Source organism: Tyto alba, unplaced genomic scaffold (assembly GCF_018691265.1).
Source record: "Tyto alba isolate M040663 unplaced genomic scaffold, T.alba_DEE_v4.0 Super-Scaffold_33, whole genome shotgun sequence".
Taxonomy (NCBI): Eukaryota; Metazoa; Chordata; class Aves; order Strigiformes; family Tytonidae; genus Tyto; species Tyto alba.
The window spans coordinates 13707556-13727573 of NW_024881308.1; the positions used below are offsets into that span (position 1 = coordinate 13707556).

Below are 20018 nucleotides of genomic sequence, written 5' to 3' on the forward strand. Positions count from 1 at the left end.
TGGTGTTTTGGGAGGTGCATTCACAGGGGAGAGTCATGCAAAGAAGGACTTGCTCCTGGCAGTGAGGTTCAGAAAAAAAATGTGGTCATTTTTGTTTGATGTTTTTAGAATCACTCAGAAAATATTAAGGTTGAATGTACAGATCTGATTCATCCTCATTCAGGGCTGGTGGTGTGGCTGCTTGGGATTCAGTGGAGCTTGATGTCTGCCCCATCCTCTGTGTAATGTCCTGGTTGTGAGATGGGTTCACCATGCCAACAGTACTCTTGAGTCAGACAAGAATGATGGCAAATAGCAAAGTAGAATAATTTGCAGCGTAATTAACTGACTTGTGCATATAAGTGTAGTGACTGAACGTCAAGCAACACCTATGCTTGAGCACAAAAATAATCAAGGCCACATATTTCAATAGTGAAATGTGGGTTATCTTTAGAAGCCCAGGACCCTAATATTTCATACAGACAAGAGAAAGTTGTTAATATATCAATGAGCATGAATCAGAAGGGCTTGATATAGTTCTTATCCACTTTTGGACAATTTTCAGTAGCTAATTCAGATGACAGAGTGTGGGCTTCTGCTAGTATTTACATGCAAGAAATAGAAAGTCATATTCTGTTTTGGCAACCACGTTTCAATGATATGTCCTTAGTACATGACTACTTATCAGAAACTTTGGGACATTAGAGTGATCAAAGGAACAACTGGGTGAGCAATAGGAATTCTATTCACACAAAATGAGAGCTGTGGCTGGTGAAGTTCTGATGGCATTTTATTTTTAGAGTAGAAATGTCATATTGAAGACACAGAGGATTCCTCATTGTTAGTTCCTATTTTCTCTGCTAGTTTTTCTTGTTACTTTTTCTATTTGCCCAATGGTCTGTGTGAGTTGTTCATACTTTTTGTTTTAAAGGTCAGAAATGTCATTAAAACTGTATGAATTATGGACGGAATAATATTTTTCTTGCTTCATATTTCAAATTTTCCCAAGTTTTTTATTAAAAAAAAAGTAGAAGATTCTTATTTTTAGTAGACATTTTAGGTGGTTAAAATTATTTTTTTTTATTAATTCAGGTATAGCACCTGGTAATAAACATTAAATTGCTGGTTGATGTACCATTTATTGTCACTCCAGGTATGGAACAGGAGGGAAATTTAGAAAAATTTCACATTTCCAGACAAAATTCTTCATGAAACCTGTGCCAGTCTCTATCGTATAATCTGTTATTAGGTCAATTCACTCATAATATTGTAGACATTAAAGGCAAAAAAGAAGAAAAATTTCTCTTGTAGGCTGAGTCAATAATATGAGCCATCCCTATACAATGAATATTTTAATTGGTTTAGTGGAGTCTGTTCATGCAAGTAAATCTTGAAGACTATCCTGCTTTTTCCATAGAGTATTTTTTTGCTGTTTGGTTGGTTGCTGGGGTTTTTTTCCTTTCTTATCACATAGTAGAAAAGCGATGTGATTAATGAACAACTTGAATTAATTGGAAAAAACAGAGATAAGCAAGTGCCCAGTCTGCCTCATCTTTACATACTAGCTTAAATTGAGACCTGATCCATGATGAATAATTAAATAGTAAAAATTAAACTTGTGGTCATAGCAATGCAGTACAAATGAAAGTATATGTGTTCCGTGAAAAGATTTATTTTAGAGGTTTGAATAAATCTGAAGGTGTAATTTCATCGCATTACTAACGAAGTGTTTACATTGAGCTAGACATTCCTGACAGCAGTAGCTGACAGTCCTTACTGAGGCCTGCTCTTGAAAAAACTGCAGATATGTGACTTGCAAGTGTTGAAGTGCTGCTACCCGTGTTGGTAACAGCACGTAAGAGCCAATGTAACATCCTCCTAGGACTGGTGCCAACTGCTCCCTTCGCATCTGTAAGGAGAGGATGAGTATCCAGCTTAAATGTCTTCATCACTCTGTTGTACCCATCAGTATATCAGGATTGCTGTACCTTTAGGCTTTTGATGTCTGTGTAGTTTGTAAAAGAAGTGGGAATCAGGGTTTAGTAGGGCTTTCTTTGATATCATTTATCACGCTCATTTAACCTTTAAAATATATCAGGCAGTCGATGTTTCTTTTTCAACCAATCAATAAATAAATAAACAAATAATAAAATGGCAGGCTCATAGATGACTTTTATGACTTCAAATGGCCTGACTTTTTGATGTCAGCTTAAACTCTCACAATTGAACTGATATGAAAGGGGACCAGACAGCATGATGATGGGCAGTACTAAGAAAACTTTCATGGAATATGATATTTTTTTAATCATGTTGCCTCTAGCGATCACTTCAGAATGATAAGTAGTGGATGTCAATGTAGATTTGGGAGAAGGTATCTGTTTACATGCAAAACTTTTTAATTAAAAAACAGATACAGAGCCAAGATACTTCTTATGTTCGTATTACTCCGACCCGAGGGTTTATTGGTGTGCAGAGGAGGGTTCAGCACACAGGTCACGCTGTGTGCTGACACTGGGGTGAGGGAAACTCAGCTATTGGCCCTTTTTGCTTTCCAATTTCATCAGTTCAGACACCTGCAGCAATTTCTGTTTTCTATCATATTCCCAGAAATTCTGTGCCATGAATAGAACAGGATTTCTGCGTAAGTGCTTGGATCTGAGTTGCTCAGTCAGTGTGTTGGGCTTGCAGAAATGAGGGCTGCTGGTCCTCATGCAGGGTGTTTGTGTAGGATCGCTGAACATTTGCAGAAGACTCGGTCATTTAATGGAAATATTACAACATCCCCAGAAACAGATTTCAGTATTTTTGCAAGATAGGAAAAAGGTTGGTTGGATTTATCACGTCCTTTGTTTTTTACAGAATTGGTTTTGATGGATGAAGTGGTGGCAGAGAGTTCTGAAGTTTGCAAGCAATGTTTATTTATTACACAGTATGTTCTTTTATGGTGGTAGTTATTCAACCATACAAATTAAAAAGTCACTTCTAAATCAACTTATTCCCAGAAAGATCAGGAGTTTCATCAAAAGAAAAAAGCTTAGACAAAAAACTTCACAGTATTAAGGCTTCCAACTATTGCATTCCTGGTTGTATTACTCTTAACCAGGGGATAAAGAATGTTTTATTCTTCAGGAATAGTCTGGATCTGTCTCTTCTGCTGAGGAAGTGCCACCTTAGAGAGGTTCTTTAAAATGTCATCGTCTGACCATTGAAACTGGCTCAACACCCCCCCAAACATCCCCCAGGAGCAGTCAGAGTGGTGCAATAATGAGTGATTTTCATACGTTACCACAGGGGTTAACATTAGGAGCAGTAGTCAGTTTTATACTCTATTTCCTTTGTTGTTTTATTGTAATAAAAAGCAATTTCTTCAGTCTCATCCTATTCAGGAAATCAGGTAAAGGCTTGCTGGTTAATCAGTGATTTCAGTGGTACTTTTACTTCATCTAAAAATTAAGTATAGGGATTTCCTTAATATAGGCTATATGCATACTTTTAAGGATATTTTTGTATTATTATTAGAAAGAGATTTCTGTTTGTAGTTAACAGCATAGGAAAACATCTAGATGGGTAAAACAGATACAAATATAGTAGTTACAAGATCTACTCATAATTAAAATGCAAGTGGAGAGAAGACACGCAATAAATCAGAGTTTATATGAACCAGATGTTGTCTATTTTGGGCAGTGGTGGAACTCCATGTGGCTCTCAGATATGAGGCTGATGCTTTGTGGACTATAAAATACGCTTTTCTAACAGCATCTGCTTGCCTGTGTGTCTTGTGCCGGAATTCATACACCTCTGTCATTTGCTGCTCTTCAGCCTAAAGGTGGCCTTGTTTCAGCCTTCTGCAGTTGGATAGTTTATGGAGCTCGGTAGTTTTAAAAAACTTTAAAATGGAGGAAGAAAGCATTTCTTTTCTGTAAGACAGAATCCACGCAGGTAGTGGTATGCTGCTAGTGAAGAATCGCATCCTACTTCAAAGAAACGTGCCACTATTGTAAGCATTTTGCCAAAACAGTTCTGTTTTAAAAGCAAAGTGGAAAAAAATCTGATATATCAAGGATGATGCTATCTCTGCTCAGGAGCGATTTGATCATAACCTTATTTATATCTGTCTCTTCTTCTGCTTGAAGTTCCCTACCTTAAAATGAATTTGTTCCTCAGACTACTCACTGGGGTAATCTGAATCGGTCTTTGCTATCAGTGACACGTGTATAATGACATTTTACTGCTTGTCTTATCCAGCACGTCTGAGGAATCCTACAGCTAATTGTTGTGTTATTAGCTGCCCACACAGCCCTGGGGGAAGAAGCGGCACCGGTGCTGCTGGGGCTGCAGACCCGCGGGACTGACCCGTCCCGGCTGCGTGGGAGACGCAGCCCTCCCGCGGGACCCCCCAGCTCTCCAGGCCCCTTTGGAAACTTGTGGGGAAATCGAGGGCAAGGTGGGCTCTGCCCAACCGAGGGCTCTGCACACGGGATGCTACCCACAGGTGGTAAAATGCAAATTTGATTGCAGCAAGACAATGTTTTCCTTTTGGATTCTGGGTTTTGTGTGCTTTTGGAAAGCATTTGGCAGCCACAGCAAGTATGTTTACAAAAAGAGCAGAACTGGTAAAGTTCAGGTTCGTGTTTGGATTCAGCCCCAGCAAACTGAAGCTGAAGCTGTGCCAGACGTTTGAAGCTGCCAGACGACAGTTCATCTCAAATAGAAAGCTGAAGAGGGGGAAAGAAATTTGTCAAATGTATTCCATGTGGAATTTCAGGCAATTTAATTTGATTCACTACACTCTGAAATGTCTTGGACTTCCCTATTGTTTCTTTACTTTAACAGTAAATTTGATACCTTCTGGGATCGTCAGTGCTTTGTGCTGCATTTGTCACGTTCTCTAATTTACTGACTTTAGTCTCTCTCTGTTTTAATTGACAGAACTGAGCCCTGCCAAAAGCACTGTGTTAAATTTAAGGTTTCTAGTTGATTCCTGAGGTCATTCTTCAGGCAAGGGGAGCGCTGCCTTTCTGTTGGAGGCTACTGTAGTAAGAAGGAGCAGAGGGGGTGAATGTGAAAGAGGAAAGGGAAAATTAGAGTAAACTTCATTCCTGTGTCTCCATCGGAAGCATCAGCAGCCAAGTGCCGAGGCTGCGGGGATGCAGTTGTCAGGATGTGGCTTGTTCAAGGGTGGCTGCAGAGGCCAGGAGGTTCATTGTTATTCAGTGATGACCAACACCGGAGAGCGTGGGGCTGTATTTTATTGTGGTTTTGATTTTCCACTTAATTTCCAGTGAAATTAAGTGACAGGACTGTGGTTGAATTTCCTGTGAATTCAGTGGACACTAGAGCCTGGCCTTGGGGCAGGACGCTATGGCTCTCTGCAGCAGTGCAGCCCTGCCATCTCGCAACTTGCCCAATATTTATTACCCACTCAAGTGCAGCTTGGGCATCGAGGCTGCTTTTTCTTCTGCTCCTTCTGACCAACTGCCAGAAACAGAAACCAGAGCCTCCATCTGTAAATAAAACTCTCTGGATTTGTCCAAATGTCAAAGCAGTTGAGCCCACCAGGTACCAAGCAGTGTTTTATTCTACGTAATATTAATTTACCTAGAAACCTGAAGACTTGTGTAGGCTGCAGCTGAAGGTAAGAACTGCAGCTGCTTTTTGTGCAGTCAAACAAGCAGAGGTGCACAGCAGCTGCAAGATAAATATAGCTACTCTGCCTTGATTCTTGCAGATAAAAAAAAAAAAATTTCAATTTCTAATATTCTTGCCTGAAACATCTATTCATTTACTGCATTGTGATTTGACTCCCCAGATCAGTGCAGGTTTGCTCCTGAGCCAGGCTAAGGGAGATGAGAACAGTCAAGCCCAAAGTTGTCAGTGTTTACACGCAAGTCAAGTCCATGAGGAGTTCACTGTTTTTACTGCTGTGTTTGATTCTTTTTTTCCCTGACATGTGCAGCCTCTGTTTCTGGGTGTTGAGAGTTTGTTTGTTTTGAAGACCGTGAGGAGAGAGAAGCCTGAGGCTATCTGACACCACTACGGTCGGAGCATCTCTTTCAACTTGTTTTCCGAGGCTGCAAATGGCCTGTGTTCACATTTTTTTTTTTTTCTCCCTAAAATCTTCCTGAAGCTCCCCATGTCTTTCAAACACAGTTCTGGCAAGTTGAAAAGAGATCTGTAACAGAGAGGAAAAACACCCAAGGCTGCCAGGTCGCCATCGGTGGGGCGGGTGGGAGCTGGCAGGGATGTCAGCGGGTGCGCAGGAGTTGTGTGTGTGCCTGCCGCTTCCCACCCCTGCTCCAAACATAGGGACGGTCCCGGTACCTGCAGGGCCGGGCTCTCTGCTCTGCCTTGGAGCACTGGGGAGAAGGTGCTCGGCACAGCACACCCGGGGTTTCTCTCAAATACAGCCCCAGCCTCCCTATAGCTTCTCCCAGGGATGCTCCTGTCAACAAGTAAGCTGGATGAGCAACTGTTGTAACCTAGAGGTTTCACTACAATTATGTAGCCTCCTCCCTTTATAATTATCACATTAAGCTACCATAAAATCTGTAGTTTTTCCTCAAGAAATGCATAGTGATATTTAAAATCTTTTCCCATGTAGGTAGTTTGACAAACATGAGAGCATTGTGAAAATCATTAGCGCTAAGGGTAAAACCTTCAAATAAAGTGCCCTGGGATTTATTTAGTCTGTGCTGTAGTAATAATAATTAAAACACATCCTACTGCAGGTAACTCCCACAACTTGCACTTTGCTCTGAAGCTGAGAAACTCATTGATTAATCCATGGGGTCAATCGGTCCATCTTGTTTGGAGAGTTAATCATAGAAAGCTTGTGCGCCAGGACCAAGAGTGAAACAGGTTTATTTACTTCTGCTTAATCAGGGAACCCAAACTCTCCTGTAGTGTGGTGAGAGGTTTGTTTCTACTTAGCCTTTAATTGCAAAATGATCTCATTAGTGCCATAGTGAATCTCAGTGCTATCCTACAGATGCATGGAATTTAAAGAAGGGCAAAGAACAAAAATGGTTGCCCATAAAAACTCAGCATTTGCCAAAAAGTCTGGTGCAGTTGGTGTTTTCAAGATTACCCAAAGCGAGCTTCTCTTTATTACCCCTTTAATCGGAAGCTAAAACATCAGCTGCATGTCCCAGAGCCTTTCAGTCTACCTTACTGTTAAGAACAGAGGAGGGCTGTCATACTGAAACTATTGTGAAATGTTTTTTATCCAAGGATAAAAATGTCTATTGAGAACAAGAATGGAAGCCAACAGCATAGTTACTATGGCATTCACCAAAGAAAAGGGTAATCCTCAGAGTTATCCCAGCTTGGAGTGCTGCTTTGCAGAGGACTTCAGACCATATAAGTATTCTTCTTACTGGCCTCTGGCATCAGTCCCTGGCTCATTTATTAGTTATTCATTTCTGAAGTGTCTCCATGGGGTTAGAGGGAGAGTGACGGGATCTCAAATGGACAATGAAATCCCAAATAAAGCGATTGTTGCCAAAGCAGGTGCTGGAAACCCAGAGGTGAGGTTGCACACCCAGAGCAAAGCCCTGAGCATAAAAATGTGGAAAGCAGTGAAAAACGTCTTTAACACGGGGTGCTAATGGATGCAGGTTCATGTTCCTGTGCTGCAGAAAAAGCTTGAATGTGAGTTGCACATCATGAAAATCCAGTTCAAACTCACTGCCCTTTGAAATCTGGATAGTATTTCCCTGCCTTTGTGGTAGGAAGCTTCTGGCTTGGATTTAGAAAATTGGGGATGAAAAGACTCCTCTTAACCCAGTGATAAATACCAGGAAGAGAATAGAGGGGAATATTCCCTTTACTAATACTTGTTTCTAATCAGATAAAAATAAGTGACAGTGTAGGAAGAATCCTGCTACTAACTGCCAGAACATGTCGATTTATCAAATTTTTTCACTATTGCTCTTTTTTGAGCTAGCCTTAGAGCTGACAGTGTATGTTTTACAGTGCAGCAAGGTAGATTGATTGATCCTAAATGGAAAAGCCTTTGGGGTCTCAAGCTGATGTTTTAGCTTTGGGAACAAACTGAGTAAAGCATGTTAATGTAGAGAAAGGAGCCTGGTTTAATTGGACCAACTCCTGGCTTGCTAAAAATTAATGGCTGGCTGGCTGTTGCCAGAGTGATTCATCTTTTCTATCATGTTCTACAGTCCTTCTCTCCAGGGGTCTGCACTCCCCTCCAATTCCAATACCAAAAGTGAAATGCACTTCTTTTTTTTTATTTTTTTTTTTTTATTCCTTAAAAACATGTATTTTAGTTGGATTGGCTTCCAGTAAATGAAAAATAGCACTGGTGGGAATATGAAGGAGGCAGGCAGCGTCTGAGACTTGGGTTTTGTTTACTCTAGGGTTGGTTTTGTTTTGTCTGAATGGGATTTAGATCTTTTTTTAATGTACTCTCAACTTCTCATTGCTACTGGCTGACTGTACAGGTGACAGAATCACTTTCTAAAGGATCCCGATTTCAGTGTGTTGAAATGTATTGTTCCTTTTCTTTTCATCTGGCCATGGAAACAGAAACCCTGTGTAAGCAAGAGCTGTTAAAAGTGAGTATAAAGCTGGAAAAGGTGTTGAAAGCATTTAGGTGGCTCTGAAAATGAAAAGATGAATTTTCCATGTAGTTCTATCAAGCCCACAGAAATATTTTATTTTCTTTAATAAATGACTTGTGCATGAACAAGGCTTGCCATTTTCCCCATAAAACCTATTGGAGGCAGTCCTGGCTTTGTGAAAGAAAAACAGCCTGCAAATGAACACGAGGTGGGAGTTCAGTAGTGTGTGCCCAAAACTGACGTGGATCATTTGATTTTGGAGGGGGTTGAGCTGTGGCATTTAAAGTGGGAAATTCAAAACGTACTTCTAAATGTAAAATACTTTTATGTGCCATTTGAAATCTGTCTTAACTTGCTGCTGGAGATAGATTGCTACTCGTTTGCTGATTCAGAAGCGTCACTGGTTGACTAGCACATGGAGTAATTTCTAACAAGCATATAATAGGTTGGGAATGTCATGAATGTTGTATTATTGCATATTCCATACAGGAGGATTCACTGTAACTGAAGATTACAAGAAGATAAATAAAGAAAGATTTTGTTTAACATGATTACATATGGTAAATTGTTATGGTAATTTATTATTATTCCAGTAAGGCAAATATTAGCAGTCATAGCTCGGAGATCATAAATAATGCACTGGAAAATTGGATGTAATGTTTCACATTGACCTGAGATATGAAAAATGGGTAAAATTGCAGCAGATTTCTGTACCATTAAGTGCAAGAAAATAACATTAAGAACATGCTAAATCATGCTAAATATTTTCAGCAGATGATAGACTGTGGGGAAGTTCATTAACTCTCCTAGCTCATTCATTATTTTTGTTTTTTTCTCTGAGAACACCTAATGAATAATCAATGCTTTGTGAAGCTGAGGGTGTGGGCACGCACATTTTTGTATACATTTATATACCAATGAACATACATCGATTTATCTCCAGTTTTTTGTATCAAAGCATTTTCTTAAACTGTATACTCTTAAACTTGATCACCAGGGATATGTTTATTAGACTCTGAAGCAGCTGTTTGAATTGCTGTTTTTACCTTTTACCAGTAGAGTTTGGTTCTCCCACGGTGCTATAAATATTAAATAAAGACACTAAGAGTTTATTAGTGTAATATTTTTTACGGGGACATGGTGGAAAATGTAACCTATAAAATTAGTAATGGGAGGATGAAAATTATACATTGTTTCTATCAGGTTTTACAGCCATCATTTTTTCCTATTTATGCATTGTTTTTCTTGTACAGAAGGAGAAGGGTTCTGAGTATTTTATTGACTGCAAGAAGAAAATCTGGTTGTGTATTGTATGATAGTATGGGATTTACTGTAAGCAGGATTGGGACAGAAATAGGACTTACATGTAGCATTGTGTGTAAGTGTAATGGCTCAAGTCAAATTTTGTTTCCACAAAACACTGAAACAGCAATGTCTCCAGATTTTTTCAGTGGTCAGAAAGCCTGTGGTACCTGGATACATTCACCCTTTTAGTACATGAGAAATAAAATCCTCTTGCCTCCCTTTCAGCATTAGCCTTTTGTAGACAAGATGGTTTAGTCTCAGAGCTCCCCCATGTATTTATATTTGTTCACAGGACTACATTTTACAAAACAATTGCATGAGTAAGTTGTGTGACGTTTCTTAATTTTTTAACCCAGTGCTAATTTGGAAATACACCAGCAGTTTGTAGGAATACGAATCTGCCTCTATATGCTTTTTGAAGTACCTGTAAAAGTCCTTTTTCCCCATTTAAAATTTTTATGTCTTGTATTTGGTTAACCTGTATGTGGGTGATGGAGGCAGTGTCATCTGGCAGTTTGAATGAGAAATGGGGAGCCTGAGTTTCAGGATTCAGATCCCAGCGTTGCTGGGAATTTCCAGTATAGTCGTGGGTAATTCACTTGGCTGGAGTTTGTTCCCACTGCTGTAAAAGTTTTCTCACAGTATCTCTGAGATATTGCGTGAACATAATGAAAGATACCTTGTAAATGTGGCCCCGTAGAAGTTTATACTACGTACTTACTTTCTCAAACAAATGAAGCTTTCCAATGAAGCACAGCACACTCTGTTTCACATTAGCACTTAATGGAGAAATCGTTTTGTGAGAATGTAATGCGCTCACAGGGTGCCCAGGAATACATACATTTTTTTGGTTAACTGCGTGGTTTCATGGCCATCCTTAGGCAACAGGTTCCTATCCACTAAGCAGCTGGGTTTTTTTTTGATTTCTGACGTGACACGCAGGGGGATGCTGGCCAGGACTGCCACCCCTTGCAGAAGGCTGAGAAGGTGAGTGAGTGCAGACGTATGGAAGCATTGGGCCAGAAGTGCCAGGGCAGGAATACAAGTGATTTGCTAAAGATCACACAAAAGGAACATTTCTGTACATGCTCAGGACTCTGCAGGTTACCCAAACATCTGAAATTTCCAAAGGTTACAGTTAAGCCATCCTCATCTTAATGGTGTTCACAGAAGTGGTGCGAGGGGTGGATTTGACGGCTCAGGTTTATCACAGTCGCACCAGGTGTAAAGGGAGCCGTTCAAGAGACACAACTTGAAAAGCATATAAGATCCTGCTGCAAATAGTGGTGTGTATTTGCTGCTTTGAAGTTCATCAGGAAAGAAACATCTTGGCAGAGATAATCCTCAAAGCCATGGTGAAAAACAGAGTGCTGCAGGGACCCATATCCTGAACTGTGGGATGATGTCCTGCCAGGAGGTATATCCTAATAAATAAGTATTATCCCTCCTGCTCTTCCAGCTCTGTGCAGCTTGCCAGAGGGGGCACTTTTTAATGGACTAGGAGAAGTTAAAGGAGAATCCAGAAGGATAAGGCTTAAAGTGAATTCTTTGGTTTATATCATTTGTAGTCCTATTAAATTCAGTGTATTTCTCAGACATTTGTGGGGCAAGGAAGTTCAGTGTATTCATACATCTTTCAAGATCCTCGCTTGATCATTTGACTTTGTCCAGCTAGCTTAACAAGCTAAATAATAAAAGGGAACAATGCAAAACTTGTTGAATTTTTTTTACCATGTGTCTTTTATGAAGAAAAATACCATTTTTTTTCTCAGATGCCCAGCAGTTTGCTGCAGACTCCTGCAGCTTTTCTGCCCATCACTCATACCTGTTTCAGCATATCAAATTGTCATACTTCCTCCTTTCGTAGAGAAGCAATTAAAAATGATGAGGGTAAAGGGTTAAACCTAAAAGCCTGCTAATGAGGGTGTCTTCTTGGTTTTCTTTTCATCAGGCATTTGATGCTGTTTTCAGCATAAGCCTTCGATAAGCATCACTGAACATTTTTCCAGAGTATATTAAAAAAATTTTCTTTTTTTACCATCCTGTAAAAATGATAGATGTGTGGCTCTGCTGTTTACCTGAAATCCTAATTACTGATGCTGCAGCTTTTGAATGTTAAATTCATGCAGTGTTCTTTAGACTTCAGACTGGTCAAAGAACGATAGATTTGTGTCCACAGAGACATCTGAGTCTAGTAAACAGAGACAATGTTTGTTTGTTTATTTTAAAGTCAAGAGTTGCATCAACTGCAAATTACATAGACTTAGAGCTTTCTGAAGGTGTAAAAGAGAAAAAAAAAGCGAAAGTTTTCTGCCATTGGATGAAATATTAATTTCTGTTTCCATGAGAGCAAAGAGTAAAGGTAAGAGGTGGAATTTGAAAATATGGATGAGATCTCCTTTCCTTCAGCTATGTTATTTATTAAAGAGCAATAGTTTGTTGGGGTTTTTTCCAAACTTACACATATATACTTGGAAAAAAAAATGTTTACATATAGGTATAGTGTGTGTGTGTGTATATATACATGTATAAAAACCAGTATATCTCAGTAGTCATGTAACATCCCAAGGAATCATTTTCACAGGGCAGCAAGGAGGATGAGCACAGGATTTCTAATGGGAGTCCTTGCAGCCATGTGGTCTAAGTGTGAGTAGTTCATCTCGACTGTGTTGCAGAAGTGTTTTCCGTGCTATGTATAAACAGTGCCTAGAGCCACAGCAACAGCAGCTGACACAGTGATCCCTGGTGCTTGGGCCCTGATGAGTTTTTGACTCATCTGTCTCCTCTGTGTGGTTGAAATCTTCTGCAAAGCCGCCTGGGTGAGCCGGGGCCTGTTGCTGCTCTGCAGGCAGCTGTGCATGGTGTGGTCCATCCTAGTGACTAAACGCTATGGAATCCCTATGTCCTTGAAGGCTTTTTGTGCTTGCAGCTTCTAAGGACTCTTTGGAGGGGAGTTGGCTGGGTTAATTCATTGCTGAGCGTTCATCTACCTGTGCTACCTGAGAAGAGCAATGTGGAGCAGACACATTGCTTGTTTAAAAAATTAGACTTAATTTCTCTCAGGATTTTCTCTGTCTCTAGTCAAGTTTGTTTTAAAATAATGGAAGTAATTAGCAAGTCACAGAGGGACTTTGTCTAAGAGGTAGCCATTTTTAGATAATGGAGCATAAAAGTCGACACAGTGACATATGACACCAGAGCAGCATATTGGAGCCATGCGCTGTGTCTTAAGCAGATGTTTAAGTACTTTGAATACCGAAATCACTATGTACACGTATAGGACAGGATTATTTTTTTTTTTCTCTCAGACTAGTGGTACACTGTAGGGCTTTCTTTTAATCTCAATAAAATCAAAGTAAGCTCTGAATTGTTTTTAATGTGCAGTCATTATCACTCTCTTCTCTCTTCTTGAAATATCTTTTTGTATATGATATGTGGGTACTTCAGGAGGTATAGAGAGAACTTGATTTTTGCATTGTCATTACGTAGCAAAGGAGTGCAATAACACAGCAACTAATATACCTCATTTATAACAACACTGATGGCATGGAGCTGAAAATAAATAACATATTAGCATCAAAGCACTCAATGTGTTCACACATATTTATTACTGCTGTGAATGTGGGGGAGATCTACAGAAATTCATGAGAGGTGAAGGAGATCTTGGGACAGGGTGGTCCCCTGTGGTGCACCCTGCCTCGCAGGTCTCTGAGGCCACCCCGGTTTCTCCGGGTGTGCAGTGTTGGTTTTTGTACATGCCTCCAAACCATGTGTGCATTTAACATCATTCAGTGCTCTCATGGATTTTTATTTTTCAGACTAGTCTAAAAACTGGGTCTTCACTGGCAAAGCAAGCAGGGCCGGCATGGGTCTGCAAACTGACCTGGGGCTGCCCGTATGGTCAGACTGGAGATAGCACCACAGTTTTGGACTCAGTGTTGACCATTTGTTGTTCCCAGTAGGACATTTAAAAGTGAAACCGTGTTTTGGGGGATAAGAAATTTTGGCCTTCAGGAGATGAGCTGCTGTGTGCCGATTGACCCCAAGACCAGAGCATTGGCTTGTTAGCATGGACTGGTAGCCCTCAGCACTGGTTGGGTTTGGGTGGGATGGCTCAGGTGCTCCATGGCACATGGCACCTCAAGAAGGGCCCAAGCTACAGCTCTGACAGTGCTAAAGTTTGAAGCCAAGAGAGTCATGTATTTTTTTTTTACATTTGGCTTCCAACCTGTACATCTGAGCTTTGAACTTTGAAGTTTGAGATAATTCCTAGATTTTCAGGAAACTATGGAAGACTCAATCCTGTAGGCTTTCTTCTTTATTTAATTTATTTTAATTAATTTATTTATTTAACTGGATGGAAGTCTCATCTTTGTAAGTCAGAGGTCCCCTCCTCCAGACTGCTGAAATCTGCCCTGTGCTCTGACACTCTGTGACTGAAAACAAGGGTGCCAGGAGCTTCAGACTGTGGTCAAAGTAGCAATTAAGTAATATCCTATCCTTTGAAAAAATGTGACCAAAATTTCATTTGAACTTTGGGTAAGGCAGGAGATGCTACTTCCTGTTACACTGAAAAATATTTGTTGTGCTTCTGGAGATAGAAAGCAGAGATAATGGGTCAAATGTCTCGACTAAAGCACGTCCGATGAGATAGGCGTGGAGGTTATTTGCTGCAGTCTGAGCTACCGTGAAAAGTAAAGATGGGTGAACCCCTGCTTTCCGAAACAAAACTGAGGGACTTTTGTTTTCCCTGCCTTCCGGATTAAACAAGATTTTAATGATGTAGCCTATGACAAAGAAATTGCTTAAAAGCATTACCCATGGGGTTTTTTATATACTAGATAACTTTATTCATCTTCTTTTTTATAAATCAATGTGTGACATTTGCTGTTTGTGCCCAATTATTACTGCAGCATTGGGTAAATTTCCACCATACACTCATAAAAATGTACAAATGTGGTCTAAGTAAATGTGTAGGTGGAAAGCCTTTGTAAAATGTATAGTTGCAACATGATCACAGCATCCCAGATATCGAGAGGTGCAGTTTGGTGAAGGAGGGGACGGATTTTCCCCTCCTCCACTACAGTCTGCTCCTCATGTCTCCATCCTGTGGTTGTACTGGGGGGTTTTGGGAGCAGGACTTCTTGAGCAGTTCCCTGGCTGCTTTTTTCTTTCACCTATGCCATCCCTCAGATATTTTTATTTAAATCCAGATTAGTCCCTGATTCAGCTCAAAGCAGCACCGCAGAAGCAGTCAGCTCTGGTTTGGGGGGAAGGGGACGGTTGGGGTAAAACTGTCCCAGGAACTCCTCTCGCCTGGATTGCTACTGCATCCCTTCTCCTCCCACCACAGCCAGTCTAGGTAGGTTTCATCTGACCTAGCTTTTCTGGTGCAAAAATTAAGTGCCTGCTGAAGCTGCATGAGGCTTGGACAGCAGGTTTTCCATATCTCAGGGCAGGTGAGGAGCATCGCTGCTGAGCACTCGGAAGCCGCAGCACGAGAGCCCGTGTAACGATCCTAGCTACAAAGCTGTATATCCATTCTCACTCACTTGAGATGTTTTTACGGCTACAATATGTTTTCCTTCACCACATGTGTGTTCCGCCCCGTGGATTACTCAAATGGCAGAAAGTGTTTTGTTTCCTATGTGATTAGCTGCAGGTTCAATTTCTATCAGATTTGTCAATTTTGTCATATAATAGCTTGGGTTTTTTCCAGCCTAATGTATGTGACATGTTTCATAATGCCAATAAAAATAGTTTTCAAACTAGACTGTGAAAGAATTTGACCAAATAACATGAAAAATAAAAATATCAGCAACTGGGGAGCTTTGATCTGACAATGTAGGCTTTTAAATGACACGTTGTGGTTTGTGAAGTTTTACAATTCCTGTTTTGCAATTTCTGTAACATGTGGAGGGGTTGGCCAGAGTGGGATTGCAGCAGTTGCTGGGGGGGTCTGGTTCCAGCAGTGGATGCATTCCGCAAAACAGTTTAAATTTTTGTTTAATTTTTTTTCTGTTTTTGTATTTCTGATAATGGAATTGTTATGGGCTTTTGAATTTCAGTTAAGAATGTGCAAATAGGCTATCTGGTAAGTAGGTTATTGAAGGGTTAGGGAAATGGAGAACATTTTGTGCAAAAAATACCCACAGTGTGGGTAATAGACTCCAGTCGAATTTAAAAGATAATGGCGACAAGGGAGAAATCCACTTGTAGAAATGGGGAACAGCTGTGTTTGAGATCTAATGAAACTGTATCAAATACTTTAAAAATGGCTTACAACTTCTTCCCAGGGGAATGGAGATAAAGCACAAGAGCACTCCTGAAAGGTCGAAGAAACAGTTAAATCATTTCCTTGATGGTTATTAGAGATATAGAAGACATCAGTGAAAATTAAATGTCTGAAACTTGTATTTGATTGCTTTTCTTATCACGCCAATCTCACACGTTTCTTCCATCTCTTATTCTCTGTTCTAGTAAAATTTAATAACTGTGCCGGTAACAAGGGAGTTCGGTATGAGACCAACAGCCTGGACTTCAAGGTGAGGGCAGATGGGACCGTGTGTGCTGCCCACCACATGCAAATGCCCTCGAAGCAGCTGATCCTGATGGTGACTGCGTGGGACCCCCAGACCCTGGGCAGATGGGAGGTGATCGTCAGGCTTCTGGTGGCAGAGAAGTCACAACACAATGGACACAAGGTAGGAAGTTTTCAAAGCCCTTTTTCATATTTCATTCTTCCTTTGACTGTGTTCCCCAAACCTTTAAAAGTTACATGCAACATCAGATTGTTTGTGTTGCTTGGTCTGTGCTTCCGAAGGAAGTGTCCAGGTAGGAAATACCACGAGCAGCATCAAACTTCTTGTAAATGATCCTTCAGCCTCTCTCACAGAAATGATTTGAGGTCATCAGTGAGGAAAGTGTTCTTTAAGTTCACAGTTTTGTATTTTTAAGTGACTGCTTGGCTCTGTTACTTACTGCAGGTTACATACCTTGTGTTTGCATCTCACTGCTATTACTCTCTCTTGACTTGAAATAAAACCTGCAAATGAAGGGTGCCTCCCTCTCTCCAGAGTCAAAGCCAACCAGCTTCTTGAGTAATAGGAATTTAAGCAGATTTCTTTTGTGATGGCATAGACCTGGAGTTGTGCTGCTGCTGCCATGCTGCTGAGACATCTCCCTGGGTTTTGCAGTGATTCCTTTCTCTCTGCAAGCCATCTGCATGGCCCTGCAGCAATGTGGGGGACTTCCAGAGGGGAGATTTGGGCTTGTTCCCTTCCGATGCAGCAAGGACAGGGAGCTTTGCTGCTTCCTGATAAGGGACATATGCTCACACACATCATGGGGCCAGCGAGGCAGCAAAGCACAACATGACACCACAGTGGCAAATGTCTCCTCCACTCAATGCCAACAGCTTCCCATCCCCACAGCTGAAGAGTGAAAAGCCAGCACCATTAAGTATTTCAGACAGAAAGTTACAGATGCTTTCTTTCTTTTTTAGTTTCATACATGTAGTTGAAAAGCAGGAAGGATCTGTCCCTGCCTGGCAGTCTGAGAGCAGTATTGCTTCAGTTAAATACAGCAGTGGGCTGCACAGTGCCACGGTAACTGGGGACTTCTCCATGAAAACACATTTCTTCTGGTCTGCTCCTTGAGAAGCTGTCTCTGTCCCACCTCTTCCATATCATCTTTGGTAGCAGCAGTTCCCCTTTTCATTTTCTCCTCCTTCCTTTTCTGTGTTAGTCTGGGCTGAAGATCCTGTACTACACTGAGTAAACGCAGTTATAATGTCTGGCACCTACTCAAAAAAAACAATTCTGTGATGCTTGGGCAGTTACATTTAAGCAGGATTTGGCAGGAAATCGGTTGAAGAGCCTGATTTACTGCTGGATCTTGAAGACCTGCAGATCAAAGACAAAGGCACATGTCCTGGGGAACAGTCACAGCTAGTTCAGGGATAGGCAAGGTCAATGGGCCATAGACGTAGTTTGGGTTAATGCACCACAGTAATTGTCAAAATATCAAGACTGGCTTCTCCTTTCCTCTTTTCTGAAGTGCTTAGGCATAGAGGGCAGGGCAGGGAAGGAGGGGGTAAAGGGGGAGGGACTTTCTGTGCTGTATTGTGCCATTTGGGAGAATTTTTGCCATGCAGGAGACAAGAAGGAAAAGACTTGAAGAGACTTAAATCTAGCGGTTGCCCGATGGGCTGACCCTTGAGGTTTTGCATGGCTTAGAGTCATATAAATACACTTCTGCTGCTCTTCAGTAAGGCTCTGGCTTGTGAAAGATATAATTAAGCCCTGTATGTTATATCAACTGTATTTGCCATTTTCTAACCAAAGAAATACTGCTTCCTTCTAAAAGTAATTAAATATTGAAGGAACAAAGTAAGATGTCTTATATACTGCTTTAAATTTCTTCTCAGTGTAGCAGAAAGAAAACTGAATAAGCACACATTTCTGTTTTAGTAAAATATTTGGTTGGAAATTCATCTAATGTTAATGTAAGCTGAACTCCAGTTCAAAACAGAGAGAGCTAAGCTTTTTAAAATTCATATCCCTCATTTCTAAAAGCCTTATTAGAGTGTAGTTTGAGGCTGGAAAAATATGGAAAACAAGACTAATGACAAGGTCATAAGCAGTTTTATTGTGGGTCCCTATAGCAGGCATCCGACGTGTTTTATTTAAATGCTTGTGCTTTTTGCAAGCAAAATACTCCTTTGTTCACTAAAGAAATAAATATGATTATGAGATTATTTTAAAAAATAATAGTGTTTATGCTAAAAAAAACACCAAAACCTAACAATATCCAGTTCAGTGTGTTTCAGGCCATGACCTTAATATACTACATTTCATGGCTTTTACTAGAAACAGATTTCACATTTGGTTTTGTATAGTGTAATATGACTCAAGCAGAACTACATAATATTTTTAAAGACATTTCAGGCTGTTGTGTTATATTCAGGATACGGACGCAGTAAATATGGAGAGAAAGGAGGAGGTCACGTGAGAAAGGGAGAGAGACCAACTCTCTGTTCTGGTGCATACATCCATTTTCATTTTACTTTGTAATTTTTTGACTGATTTTGTGAAAATGCTGAACAGTTCCCAGACATTAAAAATAATTGGCATGAAATTTGCCTTACCACACCTACTGATCTCTGTTTGCTGGTACCTACAGCACAAACAAGTCCTTCTGCCTTGCTTGCTCATCCTCTGTGTTTCTGTAGGCTTCCCCATGACTGATGGCCCTCAGCTGTGGCAATCCCACTGTGTAATGGGAAGCTTGCTGCCCCTCTGAATCACTTCTGAAAGGATAAATCAGAGTTTAGTTCACAATTATCTGTGGATTAAAGCTTCATGAAAACATGATTAGTCCTCCTGGAATGGCCATTATTAGACATTTGGTTTATTATGGAGGTTAATACAAAATAAATGTTACAGGAGAAGTTAGCATTGTTGGGATACTGGCTAAGGTCATGGGGGACTAGAAGTGAGGTCCCTGCTCTGCTGAAAATTCCTGGTGTGTTTTATGGGGGAGCAAACCCAGTCTCCTACAGCCTGCCTGCAAAATCAAGGCAGTGGTCTACTTTCCACAAGGTCACAGAAGATAAATACCTCAATACATGATCCTTTGGATTTGTCATACTTTGTGATCACAATATAGAAGACTGGAAACCTACATAGTGGGCTAGGGGAGTTTTGGTGGGGGCCAGCATGCTTTCAGGGTGACAGATTGGTTCAGGATAGCTCCTCTCAGGATAGTCATCCCCTTGTGTGCTTTCATTGCAAAATCAGAGGTTTTGGTGTCTATACCTGCACCTGAGATCCCACAATTGTGCCGTTACTCTCAGTGTAAGCTGATATTTTAATGGTGAGTGACCCAATACAATAACAGTTTCCCCTCCTTCATAGTGTTGGCCTTATAAATGTGCTAATGGTTTTTGATGACTTAATAACCTAAGCAAATCTGCAAATTTTCACTGGTAACTACTGTAATGAAATAATTCTAACTACTACATTACAGTTTAATACAAGTAGGATGAAATGATAGCAAAGGTAAATATTTTTAAAATGTATTTTATGATAAATGAAGCATACATTTTCCCCTCCTCCCCAGTAAACAATTGAACATAAACTTTTTTCTGGTTAA

General features: G+C 40.5%; 1 protein-coding gene across 3 annotated transcripts in view; it reads left to right on the forward strand.

The window, feature by feature from the left end:
• The window catches only part of CDH4 (cadherin 4), a 553545-nt gene that overhangs the window by 353999 nt on the left and 179528 nt on the right, over positions 1-20018 (forward strand). For all 3 annotated transcript variants that reach the window (XM_033010416.2, XM_033010414.2, XM_033010415.2), the window contains exon 3: positions 16344-16567. In XM_033010416.2, coding sequence (XP_032866307.1) covers positions 16344-16567 — 224 coding nt within the window. The remainder of the gene's footprint in view (positions 1-16343; positions 16568-20018) is intronic.